At 52.9% G+C, this 16667-nt stretch overlaps 1 protein-coding gene across 1 annotated transcript; it reads left to right on the top strand.

Annotated features, from left to right (window-relative positions):
• Positions 1-6: 6 nt before the first annotated feature.
• On the top strand, positions 7-16375 carry ITPKC (inositol-trisphosphate 3-kinase C). The gene is made up of 7 exons (XM_060083654.1): positions 7-1295; positions 5540-5639; positions 7768-7981; positions 9476-9680; positions 11849-11950; positions 12937-13008; positions 14915-16375. Exons 1-7 carry the CDS (start codon positions 135-137, stop codon positions 15116-15118), a joined length of 2058 nt encoding a protein of 685 aa, XP_059939637.1. The 5' UTR covers positions 7-134; the 3' UTR covers positions 15119-16375.
• The last annotated feature ends 292 nt before the right edge of the window (positions 16376-16667 follow it).

Genomic DNA, 16667 nt, shown 5'->3' with positions numbered 1-16667 from the left:
CCCTGCTTGGCTGGGCGGGCTGGAGCTCCGCTGGCCGGAACCCGCGAGTCGGGGCTCCCCAGCCACACCCCTCGTGGGATTTAAAGGGGCAGGAGGGGCTGGGCCCGGTCGAATCCCGAACCTAGGGAGCGGGCATGAGGCGCTGCCCGTGCCGGGGAAACCTGAGCGAGGCGGAGGCTGGGGAGCTGCCGGGGACAGCCCGCATGGGACTGGCGGCGACGCGAGGGGGGCGGCGGCGGCAGCCGGGGCAGCAACGACCTGGGCCCGGCGCAGGGGGCCCGGCGGGGCAGCCGGAGAGGGGCGGTCCCCGGGCCCGGACCGAGGAGTCCAACCTCCACACCGAGCCCGAGAGGGCCGGCCTCGGGCCTGAGTCGGGGACCGACGGACAGGCTGAGCCTGAAGCAGCTGGCTCCGGGGCGGGGACGGAGCGGCCCAGCCAAAAGACGGAGCCAGGCAGGTCCATCCTCCGGACACATCCAGAAAGAAGCAGCCACTGGTCAGAACTGGAGACAGCCGATGACTGGACGGAGACTAGGACAGATGGCTTTTGGACTGATCCACACAGGTCTGACCTCCAGTGTCAGCCAGAGAGGGCTAACCTCTGGGCACAGCAAGGGGTTGATGGGCCCTGGGCAGAGCTAGAAATACATGGGTCACAGACCCAGCCAGAGAGGGCCAAGCCCAGGGCTGATAACCTCTGGACCCACCAGAACAGGTCCAGCGTCCGGACTCAGCCAGAAGGGGCCTCTCTCTCAACAGAGCCAAATGCTGATGGCTCTTGGAAAGAATTGTACACTGATGGCTCCAGGACACAACAGGATACCAAAGACCTCTGGACAGAGCAGCACATTGACGGCTCCCAGATACAACAGGACACGGAAACAACCTGGAAACAGCTTGACATCGATGGTTTCCCAACACAACAAGATACTGATGGCTTCTGGCCACAGCCTGGCACTGATGGACCCCAGACACAAGATACTCATGGACCCCAGACAGAGCCTGGGACAGACTGCCTTTTGGGGGAGCCCAACCAAGATGGCTCATTAGAGGAACCAGAACACGGGGAGTTGGTGACTCACCTGTACTCTCACCAGGAGTGTTGCCCCCTGACCCCTGTGCCCCGCCTCATCATCACTCCTGAAACCCCCGAGCCTGAGGCTCAGCCAGTGGGACCCCACTCCCAGATTGAAGGGGGCAGTGGAGGCTTCTCCTCTGCCTCCTCTTTCGACGAGTCTGAGGATGACGTGGTGGCCGGGGGTGGAGGTTCCAGCGACCCCGAGGACAGGTCTGGGGTGAGTGGGACCCATCCTGCCCTTGAGCCACATCCCCACAGATCCCGTATCCCCCGCCCCCGCCTTTCCTTTGAGAAGTTCTTTAGAACTCCACCAGCAATTTCATCTCCAGGCACCTCTTCCATCCGACAGCAGGGTTACTAACCCTCTCCAGGCAGCCTCTTGCTAATTCTCTTCATTTCCCCTCACCCACTGCCTCCAGTCCTGGGGTCTAAAATGGATGGCCCCTGGCCAACTTCATGGTACCCAGGAATCCCTGAAATTGTGTGAATCTGTGTGGGTATACACATGTTTTTGCAGCAAGGGTCTGTGACTTCTGTTGGATCACAGTCTGTGACCCCAAACTCTAAAGAACCCTAGTTTAGGCAGACAGAAAGGGTGTACTTTCTACCCCACTTTTCTAAGTCTGGGGCCTGTAGCTGCCTTAAAGGGTCATCAGCCTTCACCACCCCTTAGCTCATTCACTTTTGTAGGGAGTGAGCTCCCAGCTTTTATCAGATTCTCAAAGAGCTGTGTGAACCCAAAATGCTAAGGGACCCCCCCAGCCTGGCCAGGGACTCTCCCATCTCCCCATTGCGTTGCCCCCCAGCTCCCCAGGGTGCTCCTGCACACTCTTGTTTACATCCTCCACCCTCATCCGCAGCTTGGGTGCGGTCCTCTGGTGGATCAGGAAGGCCGTCAGGGCAGGTTCAGGGAGGGAGGGTCAGAGCATAGGCAGGTGTGAGAGCCTCTGGTGGGTCTGCCTGCTGGGTCCTCCCATTGTCCTGGGGCCCCTGGCTGGAATCTGCCCTGAGCCCCCCTCAGCCCACATGCTTCCCTTTAGGAACGTGCTCACACATGTGGCCACAGATGTAAGAGATAGACCTGCCCCAGCCTGCCTGTGCCGGAGCCGAGGCGCTGACCCTCTGGGGCTCTCTGCCACTGCTGTTCCCTCTGCCTGCTCCCTCATCTCCTTGGCATCTCAGAGCAGCTGAGCTGGAGTGAATGAAGAAACAAAAATAACAGCTATCACTCGCTCATGCCCAGCCCTGTGCTAAGCTTTCTTTTTTATTTTATGTTTTTCGGCCACACTCTGAGGCATGCAGGATCTTAGCTCCCCGACCAGGGATCGAACCCACGCCCCCTGCATTGGGAGCACAGAGTCCTAACCACTGGACCGCCGGGGAATTCCCTGTGCTAAGCTCTTTGCTTATATTAACTCATCTTAATCTTCACAGCAGCCCTATGTGGTAGATACTATGATCCCCATTTTATAGACGAGGAAACTGAGGTACAGAGACTCATCCAAGGTCACAGACCTTGGAAGACACAGAGCTGAGATTCAAACCCTTACTGAATACCAGACACTTTTCCAAGTGCTATATGTGTGTTAACTCTTTGAATCCTTATAAAAGCACTATAAGATTGGGATTATTATTATCTGTATTTTACAGAGATAGGCCTAGAGAAGTGAGGTCACTTGCTTAGAGTTGGCCACGTCTGGTCAGAGCTTGGATTCGAACTCAGTGCTGGCTTAGTTGAAAACCCAGTCATTTTCACCCCTGCAGTTTGTGGATCCGTCCCTAACTTGCCTTCCTCCCAGGCCTCCCTGTCTCCAGTATTTCCTCATCCCCTAGAATCTGCCTCCAAGACCCAGCTCTGACTAACTTTTGAACGTTCCCGGCTCCGGAGTCTTCCATGGCTCCCCAGGGCCTGCCTGATAGCCATCAGGAGTTCAGTCCTGTGTCACAGCTTCCTGTCTCCAGGCTCCTTTCTACGTTCAGCTTCCCTTCTCCCCTCCTGATCCCTTCTGCTGCTGCAAGGGAGCCGAAGTACACACTGTTCCCTGAACATGTTGCAGCCGTCCTGCCTCCGCTCATTGCTCAAGCTGTTCCCACCACCCAGGATACCCCTCGCTTCCTTTTTGCTTCATTTTGAAATCCCATCTGACCTTAAAGGCCCAGCTACTTTCTCCCCCCTCCCCCACCTGCCTTCCTTCTCACATCCATCCTGTCCTCCTAATCAGACAACAGACAGTCCCAGGGTCCCGAATTTGTGTTCGGCCCCATGTTGGCTTTGCTGGGAACACAGTAGTGACCCAGACACTGCCCGCATGGAGCTCCCAGGCCGGTGGAGGAGACAGACCCATCGCCAGGCAGTGACAGCTCAGAGTGCTCAGGGCTGGGATGGGGGAAGCCCAGAGGGTTGTGGGAGTCTAAAGAAGGTGACTGGCCAGACCTGGGGTATCAGAGAGGGCTTCCTGGAGGAGGAGGAGATGTGAGCTGAGGCCATGATGAAGGCACCTGAGAAAGCCCAGATTAACCATCAGATCTAAGAAAGAAGAGAGAGAAGATAATGAACCTGCTTATGATAAAAAAAAAAAAAAGACATTTAATCAACCTCTTTCAACCCAAGCTACATTTTTGGAGCACCTATTGTGTGTCAGGCCATGGCAGGGGACACAGTTGTAACCATGACAACCCCAGTCCCTGCCCTCAAGGCTTGTAATCTAGCAGGGCTGTAATGGATAAGCCCAGGGCAGTGGAGTCAGACCAGAGGTAGAACCCCAGCACTATGCTGTGTGATTTAAGCAGGTGACTTCACCCGTCTGAGTCTCTGTTTCCGCCTCTGTAACACAGTCAGCAGTCCTCCTGGGGTTGTGTTTTTAGGATTAAGTAGGTTATGGCACACTGAGCCTTTGTCATTGTGCCTGGAATGTTCCAGGTGCTTAGTAAACAGGAACCTTTATTCATCACCTCCTCTCCACAGCTGGCAGCTGGAGAGGGGAGGGAATAGCCCTTCCTGAATCCTTCAGTCCAACCCCTGCCTGTGTTTGACCTTCCCACCATCCATTAGATGTCTGCTAGGTAGCTGGGCTCTGGGGGGTAGGAGAGAACATGGCCTTGACCCCGGGGTGGGGGGAGATGAGCCACACAGCTTTTTTCTCTGGAGAGGACTCATTCTCCCGAACCTTGCTAAGGGCCTGCTGTGTGCTTGGATCAGAGAAGATATTCGTGTGTGTGCGTGTGTGCACACGTGCGTGTGCGTGCATATGCAAATGCAATGAATCAGGCAGTAACCAGGTCTCAAGAAGCTCTTGCTTGAGTCCACATGATACAACTAAATCCTTGTTTTCTGTTTGCTTCTCTGTTTTTTTGTTGCTCTCTCTCTGTTTTTCTCTGCATCTATGTTTCTTTTTCTTTCTCTGTCATTACTTTGTGTCTCCCATTCTTTCTATATTTCTTTCTCTTCTAGTAACTCTGTGCCTATCTCTGTGTCAGTTGGAAGAGGTCAGGATTTGCTATAGTGACAAACAGCCCCCAAACTCAGTGACTTGGAACAGCAAAGGATTTTTTTTTTTTTTTTTTTTTTTGGCCCCGAGGCTTGCTGGATCTTAGTTCCCCAACCAGGGATTGAACCAAGGCACTTGGCAGTGAAAGCACAGAGTCCTAACCACTGGACCACCAGGGAATTCCCAACAAAGGATTATTTTCGTTCCTACTTCACATTGACCGTGGGTCAGTGGTGGGTGAGGCGGCCCTGCTCCATGCTGTTTTCACTCAGCCTCTGTTTCTCTTCCTACAGTCCCCCACCCCTTTCTACACTAGGGAAAAGAACATGGAGAGTCACTCGTTGGCTTTAAGGCTTCCACCCAAAAGTGACACTTCTGCTCACATTTCATTGGCCAAAGCTAAGGTCAAGAGGGCAAGGATACCCCTGGTAGGGGGACAGGCTGGAGCTATTTGGTAAGCAGCTGTCATGACTGCTGCAGTCTCCATCTTTGTCCCTGTCTGTCTTTGTCATCACTTTGTCATCTGTCTCTGTTTCTGTCTCTCTCTGTGGTTCGGCCTCCATTCATCAACTCCTGCCTTTATCATTTTCCCTGGAAGGTCTGACTTAATTCAGGGACAGCAGGCTTCCACCTTTTTGGTGTATATATGTCGGGGGACGATTTGGGAGTTGCTGGTGACTGCAACACAACCTAGCCTATCTCTACTCCTTCGAGAAAGACAGAGAGACACAGATACAAAGTGATGACACCGAGACAAATGGCCAGAGACTCTTCTCTGCCTTTCTGAGGCCTCTTGGGAGTTTGTGATTGCTGAAGTCAGTGAGCTTTGCTCACCGCAACAAGCTTGGGCCCAGGGATCCCAGGAAGCCCCACTAAGGACCCCAGGTCCACCTTGGTTCCCTCTCATGGCAGCAGCGCCATCCCCCGCCATCCCTGTCCTTAGCCCTGACCCCACCCTTTCTGCCCCACACAGAACAAACCGTGGAAGAAGCTGAAGACAGTGCTGAAGTATTCGCCCTTCATGGTCTCCTTCCGAAAACACTACCCTTGGGTCCAGCTGTCTGGACACTCTGGTGAGCGCGGCGGGAGAAGGGTGGGTGGGCGACAGGCAGGGCTGGGCAGAGAGGGCTGGGCAGAGACCCCTGGGCGGGGAAGGAACTGCCGTTTGTACTTTAGTTCCCCCATCTGTAAAATGGGCTTGGTGACAGTCTCCAGCTCGTGGGGCTTTTATGGGAAGTGCTTAGGCCTGGGCTGGGCCATTCATACATCAGGATGGAGGGCTGTTTCCTGTTATCCCGGTGGCAGGGGGCAAATCTTCGACCATGGGGACAGATGGGCCTGGCCTCAAATCCGAGTTCCGCTCTCTGTTTGTGGATGACCCTGGGCAAGTCACTTTCCCTCACTGGGCTCAGTGTCCTCATCTGTAGTGTGAGATAATCGTACCTCCCTTGCAGGGTAAACTAAAGGGTTAAAATCAAAATGTGTATTGAGATTGAGAGACAGACCCCTCATAAATGGCAATTACCAGTGCCTGTCCTCACCCTGTGGCCAGAGCAGAGTAGGCCCCCAATAAACAACAGCTATAATGTTTTTTCCCCAGGACCTAGCACAATCTCTTTAGCACATAATAGCACAAGGCCTAGAATCTAGCGTTTTTGGTAAAGGGCTAGATAATAGTTATAAACTACTCAACTCTGTTGTTGCAGCACAAAAGCCTCCATAGTTAATATATAAATTTGTGAGTGTGTTTGTGTTCCAATAGCTTTTTTTACAAAAACAGGCTGTGGGCTGGACTAGACCAACTGTACCCACCAGCAAAGGGAGGCAGGAAGGGAATTTATCTGCCTGTTCATCCTTAGAACTGAGTCAGAGAAAGGCAAGGCCCCCCTAAAACTGTAAACACAGGCCTGCCATCTGTATGTATGCTAGTTACTATTGCTGAGTTTAAAAACTACCAAAAATGAAAAACTCAAAACTTAGAGGTGGTTTAAAAAAACAAACAAACAACTTAGTGGAATAAAACAACCATTTGATTACACTCATAAGTTTTGGGTCAGGAATTCAGACAGAGCATGGCAGGGCTGGCTTGTTGCTGCGCCGTGATATCTGGGAATTCAGCTAGAATAACTCGAAGGCTGCAAGCTGGAGACCTTTGGAGGTTCATTCATTCACACACCTGGCAGTTGATGCTGGTTGTTGGCTGGTTCTCAGTTGGGGCTGCCAGCTGGAAAGCCTATATGTGATGTCTATGTGTAGCTGCTTGGGCTTCCTCACAGTATGGTAGCCTCAGAATAATCAGATTTCTTACATGGTAGCTCAGGACTGAAAGGCAAGTGTGTCTGCCAACAAAGTGGAAGCTGCATCTCCTTTTATGACTTAGATCTGAAGTCACAGTATTGCTTCTGCCATAAGCCCTCTCAGATTCAAGAGGAAAAGAATTAGATTCCACTTCTTTTTTTTTTTTTTTTTGCGGTACGCGGGCCTCTCACTGCCGTGGCCTCTCCCGTCGCGGAGCACAGGCTCTGGACGCGCAGGCTCAGCGGCCATGGCTCACGGGCCCAGCCGCTCCGCGGCATGTGGGATCTTCCTGGACCGGGGCGCGAACCCACGTCCCCGGCATCGACAGGCGGACTCTCAACCACTGCGCCACCAGGGAAGCCCTAGATTCCACTTCTTGATGGGAGTGGCAAAATTCTAGAAGAGCATGTGGGACATGAGCTACTGTTGCAGCCATCTTTGGAAAACATAATCTGAAAATACTATCTGCCTCAATAAGAATTTGTAATTCTAATGTACACTATCTGCATGGCCCACAAAATGCCAGATTTGTAAATGAACAAGGCCCTGATTGTTAGCACTCCTGGACTCCAGGCAGAAGCAAATGCAAATCTGCTTTGGAGAGTCATGGTCTTAACTCAGATCTCACAAAACTTCCCATTGCTGATCGAGAGCTCATAATCCAAAATTACAAAACAAATGAGGACACAGTGTGCTGTGAACAGGACTCTGTTTAAACAAAATGCAGAACTAGGTCCTTCCTTCACCACCTCTGGCCAAGATTTTGAGAATTGCTGGTAGGGAGAGAAAGTCTTGCGGAAGGGTCAGGCAAGATGATGGTGGCCAGGACCTGATACCTACAGGAGGTGGGGGGATTCTCTTGCTCATTCAGTTTTTGACCCTCTCATTGACTGCTGCTCATAGGGAACTTCCAGGCAGGAGAGGATGGTTGGATTCTAAAGCGTTTCTGTCAGTATGAGCAGCGCAGCCTGGAGCAGCTGATGTGCGACCCCCTGAGACCTTTCGTGCCAGCCTACTATGGCATGGTGCAGCAGGATGGCCAGGCCTTCAACCAGATGGAAGATCTCCTGGCAGACTTTGAGAACCCCTCCATCATGGACTGCAAGATGGGCAGCAGGTAGGTTCAGGGGCAGCCATGGGGCAGAGGTGAAGGGTCGGGGGGACATTTTTGAAGATAGCGCCAAGCCAATCTTCAAAGCGGTTATACCAGCATCCTTTCCCGCCATCAGTGTATGAGCATCAGTGTATGAGAGTTCTGTTCTGTCTTCTCGTCAACACTTTGTATTACCTGTTTTATTACTTTTAACTATTCTGGTGAATAGTTATGGTTTTAATTTCGATTTATCTGATGACCAAACAACTTGAGCATTGATTGGCCATTTGGATATCCTCTTTTTTTTTTTTTTGGTGGTACGCGAGCCTCTCACTGTTGTGGCCTCTCCCGTTGCAGAGCACAGGCTCCGGATGCACAGGCTCAGCGGCCATGGCTCACAGGCCCAGCTGCTCCGCAGCATGTGGGATCTTCCCGGACCGGGGCACGAACCCGTGTCCCCTGCATCGGCAGGTGGACTCTCAACCACTGTGCCACTACGGAAGCCCTGGATATCCTCTTTTGAAAAGTGCCCATTTTTCTACTGGCCTCTCTTTTTCTTTTTATTATAAAGATTTATAATTCTTTATATATTCTGGATACAAGTCCTTTGCTGGAGATACACACATACACACACACACACACACACACACACACTTCAACTCTCTCATTTCACTCTCTTAACGTCTTTTGATAAACAGAAGGTTTTTTTTTAATTAATTATTTATTTATTTAGTTTTGGCTGCGTTGGGTCTTTGTTGCTGCGCGTGGGCTTTCTCTAGTTGCGGCGAGCTGGGGCTACTCTTTGTTGCGGTTGCAGTGCACGGGCCTCTCATCGCGGTGGCTTCTTTTGCTGCAGAGCACGGGCTCTAGGCATGCGGGCTTCAGTAGTTGTGGCTCGCAGGCTCTAGAGCGCAGGCTCAGTAGTTGTGGTGCACAGGATTAGTTGCTCCATGGCATGTGGGATCCTCCTGGACCAGGGATTGAACCCGTGTCCCCTGCACTGGCAGGCGGATTCTTAACCACTGTGCCACCAGGGAAGTCCCGAGAAGGGCTTTTAATTTAGTACAGGTTGTCAATTTTTTTCATTATGGTTAGTAGCTTTGTGTTTAAGAAATCTGCCTACTCTAAGGTCACAAAGATCTTCTCCTATGTTTTCTTCTACAAGCTTTGTTTTAATTATCACATTTAGATCTGCAATCCACCTAGATTTAATTTTTGTATATGGTCTGAGGTAGGGATCGAGATTCATTCCCCTCTCCCCACCGCCATATGGATATCCTATTGACCTAGCACCATTTATTGAAAAGACTGCCCTTTCCCCACTGAATTGTGGTGCCTTCTTTGTCGTAAATTGGGTGAACGTACGTGTGTGTGTTTGTGGACTCTGTTCTGGTCCATTGATCTATTTGTCTATTCTTGTGCCACGCTGTAGTTTTGTAACATGCTTTGATATCAGGGAGTGTAAGTCCTCCAGCTTTGTTCTTGATAATTTCCCTTGTTATATCCTCTGTGTCCCAGGACCTACCTGGAGGAGGAGCTGGTGAAGGCGCGAGAACGGCCCCGGCCCCGGAAGGACATGTATGAGAAGATGGTGGCTGTGGACCCTGGGGCCCCCACCCCCGAGGAACATGCCCAGGGTGCAGTCACCAAGCCCCGCTACATGCAGTGGAGGGAGACCGTGAGCTCGACCTCCACCCTGGGTTTCCGGATCGAGGGCATCAAGGTGAGGGCCAGGAGCTGCTAGCCTGTTTGTAGAGAGCTAAGAGCTAGATCTGAGGCAGGGCTTCCCGAGGAACCAGGGTGTCAGAGAAAGCAGGAAAGAAGCAAGATCTGGAGAGAGAGCGGGAGACTGCAGAGGATGGAAAGATGCACTAGGAGGGCTCCTGCTTCTCTCTTACCCCTGTGTCTATCACAGACCAAGTTTTGTTTATCCATCTGCCTGAAGGTCTCTTGATTCCATCTTCTTTCCCCTCCCCAAGACCAAGACCCTGTCCTAGTCCAGCCGCATCTTCTCCTGACTCAGCCTCCCTGGCCTCCCAGATGCTGGTCTCACCTCCTCTGATCCATCATCCAGCACAGCAGCTGGAGGGGCTTTTTCTTCCTTATGGAGAAAAATGTTTTCTTTTCTTCTTTATTTCTTTTTTCAAAAGTTGTTTATTTTATTTATTTATTTTTGGCTGCGTTGGGTCTTCGTTGCTGTGCGTGGGCTTTCTCTAGTTGCAGAGAGCAGGGGCTACTCTTCGTTGCAGTGTGTGGGATTCTCATTACGGTGGCTTCTCTTGTTGTGGAGCATGGGCTCTAGAACGCAGGCTCAGTAGTTGTAGCTCGCGGGCTCTAGAACGCAGGCTCAGTAGTTGTGGCGCACGGGCTTAGTTGCTCTGCGGCATGTGGGATCTTCCCGGACCAGGGTTCGAACCTGTGTCCCCTGCATTGGCAGGCGGATTCTTAGCCACTGTGCCACTAGGGTAGCCCCTTTCTTCCTTTTTTTTGTAAATTAAATCTAACTGTTTGAATAGCTATTCACACAGCTTGAAAGTCAAAACAATATTATAGAAGGGTGTAGAGGAGGAATCTCTCTCCCAACCCTGTTGCCGTCCTTCCCATTCTGTCCCTCCACCACACCCTCCTCATGGGGAGCCACTTTATCAGTTTCTTATATTTCTTCCTGTATATACAGACAAATACAGTTGTATATACTACCTTTTCCTCCCATTTTTTAAGCTGCGCTGGGTCTTAGTTGCAGTATGCAGGATCTTTTTAGTTGCGGCATGTGAACTCTTAGTTGCGGCACGTGGGATCTAGTTCCCTGACCCGGGATTGAATCCGGGCCCCCTGCATTGGGAGCATGGAGTCTTAGCCGCTGGACCACCGGGGAAGTCCCTCCTCCCTTTTTCGTTTTTACAAAAGGTGGCATAGTCCTGGAGAGTTTCCCATATCATTTCGTAGAGAGATAGGAGATCCTCTTCCTCCATCCCTCCCTCCCTCCTTCTCTTCCTTCCTATTCCTTCTATAATAGCTCTTTGTGGATGTGCCACAGTCCCCTATAGATGGCACAGTGAAGCACTTTCATTTCTTTGAAAGGGTCCTGTTCTCTCCTGCCACAGGCCCTCTGCACATGCTGTTTCCTGTGCCAGGAGTACTTTCCCCCTGTTCCCCTGGTTGACTGACTCCCAGTCATTTTCCTGACTCCTTCCAAATTTCACTTCCTCTGGGAAGCCCTCCTTGAGTTCCATTCGACTAGTTCAGGGCCCTCTCTTTACCTCCTTATAACTCCCTACGCTCCATTATTCTTATCTCCCTTTGTGATGATCTTGTTCAGTATTCGCATCCCTCACCTGTGCTGTTACCTGTGCTGTTACCTCCATGTTACCATTGCCTACAGGGCACCTGGCACAGCATGGCAGAATGACTCAGGGGGCTCTCTGTGCCCCTCTCAGACAAAAAATAACATTAGTCTCTTTTACTGAGTGCTTACTTACTATGTGCCAGGCACTGTGCGGTGTATCCTACACACCCAATCTCTCCTCCTCCTTATACCAGCTTTAGGAGGTAGATACTAACACAATTCCCATTTTCCAGAGGAGGAAATCAAGGCTGAGGCAGGTGAAGTGACTTGCTTAACACCACCTAGCTAGGAGTTAGCAGAGCCATGATTCAAAGCCAGATCCACCCGGCTCCAAAGCCCACTTGGCTAGACTGGCTCAACCAGGGGGTTCAAGGTTAGACTTGAAGGACTGGTTGCTCAGGAATATGACTTGGGGCTAGGCAGGTGGGCTAGCTTCCCCTGAACAGCGAGTGAGCCTGGATGCGGGTAGGTGGCCCCTGGAAATGCCTGAGGCTGCTTGGTGTTGGGCGTGGGAAGGAAAAGGTATGACACCCCTCATCCTGTAGAAAGCCGATGGGACCTGCAACACTAACTTCAAGAAGACGCGGAAGCTGGAGGAGGTGACAAAGATGTTGGAGGACTTTGTGGATGGGAACCGCGCAATCCTGGTGAGCGGGACACCTTATGCCCCCAAATTTAGCAGCTTAGGACCACCACCATCATTGTTCCTCCCACGTCAACAGTCTTTTGCCTTGGGCCGAGGTTGGCTGACACTGGCTGGCATTGCTCACCATCAGGCCAGCTGGTGGGAGGGCCCTGCTCTCATGTCTGGTGGCTGCCTCACTGTCTCGGCTCCTGGCTCCATCCAGCAGACCAGCCTGGGCTTGTTCTCACGGTGGAAGCAGCGGGCCAAGAAAACAAGTGAAAAAGCAAAGCCTCTCGATGGCTAGGCTCAGAATGGCCACCATGATTCTCGCCATGTTCTATTGGCCAAAGCAAGTCATTGACCAAGACTAGATTACAAGGGAAAGACTCCACCTCTTGGTGGGAGGAGCTGCTAGGAATTGTGGGTATTCATGTAATCTACCAACCACACTCTTTTTTTTTTTGATTTTTATTTATTGTGTTCATTTATTTATTTTTGGATGCATTGGCTCTTCGTTGCTGCACATGGGCTTTCTCTAGTTGCAGTGAGCAGGGGCTACTCTTTGTTGCGGTGTGTGGGCTTCTCACTGCGGTGGCTTCTCTTGTGGTGGCACACGGGCTCAGTAGTTGTGGCGGCACACGGGCTCAGTAGTTGTGGCTCATGGGCTCTAGAGCACAGGCTCAGTAGTTGTGGTGCACGGGCTTAGTTGCTCCGTGGCATGTGGGATCTTCCCGGACCAGGGCTCGAACCCGTGTCTCCTACATTGGCCGGCGGATTCTTAACCACTGTGCCACCAGGGAAGTCCCCAACCACACTCTTGTCTGTGCCACCCTGATGCATCCAACCCCTGCCCCCCCTCCACCTCCCATTTCCCCATGGCCCCCTTTATCCCACTCTGGCTGGGGTATGCCTACTCCTTTGTGGGTATGGGATGAGGTCAGATCTCAAGGTGGGTAAGGACCCACAAAGTCCATAAGCTAACCAAGAAATCCTCCCTCTCATGCACAGAAGCAGTATGTGGCACGCCTAGAAGAACTTCGTGAAGCTCTGGAGAACTCCCCCTTCTTCAAGACCCACGAGGTGCGAGCCCCGGCCCCCATGGGAACAGAGGGCCCTGTGTGAGGGGGAGTGTCGGGGTCCAGGTGGTACCCAGCAGAAACCACCAACAGGGTCACAGGCCAAAGCTATAAAAGGAAGCCCCGAGTTTGGGGGTTTGCTTCTTTAGGGTAGGCAGCACGAGGGATTTCAGGGAGGTGGGACAGTTAGGAGCATGGACCCCAGCCAGGTGGCCTTGGGATGAAGGCTGGCTCTGCTGGGTGACTCTGGGCATATGACCTACCCTCTCAGGCCTCAGTTTCCTCCTAATGTGGGGAGGAACAATAGTACCTTCCTTACAGAGCTGCTGAGGCGGGAGATGAGCAAATGCAGAGTGCCATGAGGAGCGCAGAAGTGCTCTTGACTCGTAGCTCTTGTGATTATTTTATACCCATGATTATTTACAATTATTGTTACCTGCCTTCCTCATTTGGTGGCTCTCCCCACTCCCCTTTCCTCTCTCTCCTTTCCGCAGCCTGTGTCCCTTTGGAAACATTCATCTCTCTGGGGCTGTCTCAGAAAGTCCGTGGTGACGTCACTGTGTCTGTCTCCAAGTTCTTCCGCCTCCCCCCTCAAGCCCCTCTGTCCTCTCTTTCCTGGTATCACTGACTTCTGAAAGAGCACCGATCTGGGCGTCAGGCCAGCCTGTGTTTGAATCCCAGCCACCTGAGCCTGGGCAGCAGCTCCGCAGGCCTGTCTCCTGACCTGTAGGACAGGGTAACAGTAGCACCTGCCGCATGGGTGTAACGAAGGTTAAGTGGATTAATATAGTTAAAGCCCAGCCCATAGGAACCCTGCAGTATGTGCCAGCTTTTATGGTCATGTTTGTTATCACCAAACATCACCCTTATCACCCTTGTTACTGCCTTTGAGCTTTACACACAAGTCACAAAGAGAAGGCCTGGGGACCCCACCTCTTATGTCCTCAGGTTTGGTTTCACCTGCCCGGTGACTAAACATTTAAAAAAAATTAGTTGCCAACATTGAAAACATGAGAGTTCACACTAAAATCGGGATTTCCAGTTTCTCTTGACACCAAGAGACACGTGGTAACCCTGGGCCGCTCGCCACATGCCAACAGCCATCCAGAGCTGGGCAGCGTCTGCCTCTTCTGACAGCCACCTGCTCGCCTGCCCCGTCATCCGGGTTCTCTGGGAGCACTGGTGTCTGAAACCCGACTAGAAAAAGGGAGAGGCTTGCAAACCTGGCGTTAGATGAAGGGAAGGAATATATTTCTAACTAAAAAAGAAAAAAAACAGAATCTCCGGAGGGCTGTGTGGCCAGCTCCACGAGGCAGCTTGTGAGCTGTGGAACGTGGAATGCTGCAGTGACCCCAGGAGGCGGGGCAGTTACCATCACCCCCATTCTACAGATGAGGAAACTGAGCCGGACAAAGGAAGCCACTTGCCTGGCGTCACCAGCAGCAATCAGCTGGGGCTGAGTGGTTGCTGCCCCTTCCCGCGGGGAGGCATTATCCACTCCCTCAGTCCCCGCCAGGCCCCCTGACGGCTTCAGGATCCTGCGGGCATTTGAGTTTGTACCCCAGCTTGAAAAAGGATAACAGTTAACAGTGCTTTGCATTTGTTTATACGGGCAACTCTTCTAAGAGCTTTCTGTGGATTAATTCACACATATAATATGCACAGCAACCTTTGAGGTAAATGGTACTCTTATTCCGTTATTCCCACTTTGTATATGAGGACACAGAGATAAGGAGAAGTTAAGTCCCCTGCCCAAGGCCACACAGCCGTAAGTGGCAGAGCTAGGGTTTGAACCCAGGCAGCCTGGCTCCAAAGTTCATGCCGTCAGCCACCCTGCCCAGCAGTCTGTGGGGCTGGGACCTTGGCCAGTGCCTGCCCCTCCCTCTAACCTCCTGCCTCTCCCTCTGCAGGTGGTAGGCAGCTCCCTCCTCTTTGTGCATGACAACACCGGCCTGGCCAAGGTCTGGATGATCGACTTTGGCAAGACAGTGGCCCTGCCTGACCACCAGACACTCAGCCACCGGCTGCCCTGGGCTGAGGGCAACCGCGAGGACGGCTACCTCTGGGGCCTGGACAACGTGATTCGCCTCCTCCAGGGCCTGGCCCATAGCTGACCTGCTCGCCCACCATCACGTTTATTTATTGGATGGTGCTCGTGTGGCTGCAGGGGCCCTGAGATGCACGGGGGCCTGAAGTCCAGGGATGGGAAAGGTTGCACTGCACACCACGCAGGACCAGTGCAGACGATGCAGAGGGCCTTGGCGGTCAGGTGGCACCGCACCCTCTCTGGGGTAGGGAGGTCGTTAAGAGCCCGAGAGGCGCGTGCAATGGCTGGGTCCCACGGTGAGTCAGAACCAGACTGGGTCCCCTGACCAGCCAGGAAGGCTTCTGAGGGGCTGCAGAGGCCACAACTAAACCACACGCCCTGAGAGAACACAGTGCACGTACTGCAGGGCACAGGCGTGACCTCAGGCCTGTCACATGGATGAATGTAACCTCGGCCTCCTCGTCAGCCCCGCCCTCTACGAGCTGGCCCCTCGCAGGCCCGAGAACCAGACCTCATTTGTGAGCAAATGTAGCAGCCCTTGGTCGGCCCACCCGGGAGAGTTACAGCCCAGTCTCTTCATCTGGGGTCCCTCCAAGTGCTGACAGGGGCTCTGAGGGTGTGGCACCCTGGGACTGACTTGAGAGCTGCCACTGCTGGGCAGGGCCCAGTTCACCCTGTCCTACCTGCCCTCGGCCCCATGGGCTCCTGCCCTGCACCTGGGAGAACTCTGCTGACCCCCCTGCCGACTGAAACCACAGCCACGTCCCGTGCCAGCACTGTGACCAGCACAAGCTCGTTCCTCAGGCATCAGCCTCAGCCTCGGGACTTCCTCCTCCTGCCCTTTACCCTCTTCTGTCTCCTTCCTCCTAGCGGACCGTGGCGGCAGGAAGGGCGTTCAGAAGGAAAAGGGAAAAGCAGGCTTGGGAAGCAGCTGCCTTCCTCAGGCGGGGCCCCGTCCCTGGCCTCTGCTGTGAAGAGGCCCCCTTGGGCCTGCTGTGCAGGGTTGGTAGGCCTGCAACCTGGTCCAAACCAAAGACCCCAGCACTCTTGAGGTGTGGGTAGAGCCCCTCTGTCCTCCTCCTGCACCTAACTTTGGGTTCCTGGCCCGCAAAGCTGGGCTTGGGGAGGACAGGCGCCCCCCGCCCCCCTTAGCCAAAGCTCTAACGTGGTCTTCCAGCGGACGTGCGTTCCTTTTCTACTGACCATCTTTATACTTATTTATATGAGAGGTAGTTGTTAAGACGGGGCAGCGCTGGGGAACAGGAGGCAAAAGTGCTTCACTGCCTTCCCATGACGACACCCCAATAAACAGCACATTTACAGTCACCTTTGTCTTTTGCATCTGGGGTTTGTGGGCTCAAGGCTCGTAATTGGAGCATTAGCGTCGGGTGGGGTGATGGGATAATGGTCTGGGGTAGAGGCAGGCTCAGGGTGGGCGGGTTCATTCATCCGCTTCACTGAGTTGCTACTCTTGTGCCTGGCTCTGTGCAGGGGACACAGGGGTGACCAAGACAACTCCAAGCCCTGTCCTCCAGGGCTCCCAGGACAGTGCACCAGATACAGTGCCAACCAGGGTGTCAGGGCTGGGGTAGGTAACAAACACTACACTGTAGTTT

The sequence above is a fragment of the Mesoplodon densirostris genome, chromosome 19, assembly GCF_025265405.1.
Source record: "Mesoplodon densirostris isolate mMesDen1 chromosome 19, mMesDen1 primary haplotype, whole genome shotgun sequence".
NCBI lineage: Eukaryota > Metazoa > Chordata > Mammalia > Artiodactyla > Ziphiidae > Mesoplodon > Mesoplodon densirostris.
This window is presented reverse-complemented; position numbering and strand designations above follow the sequence as displayed.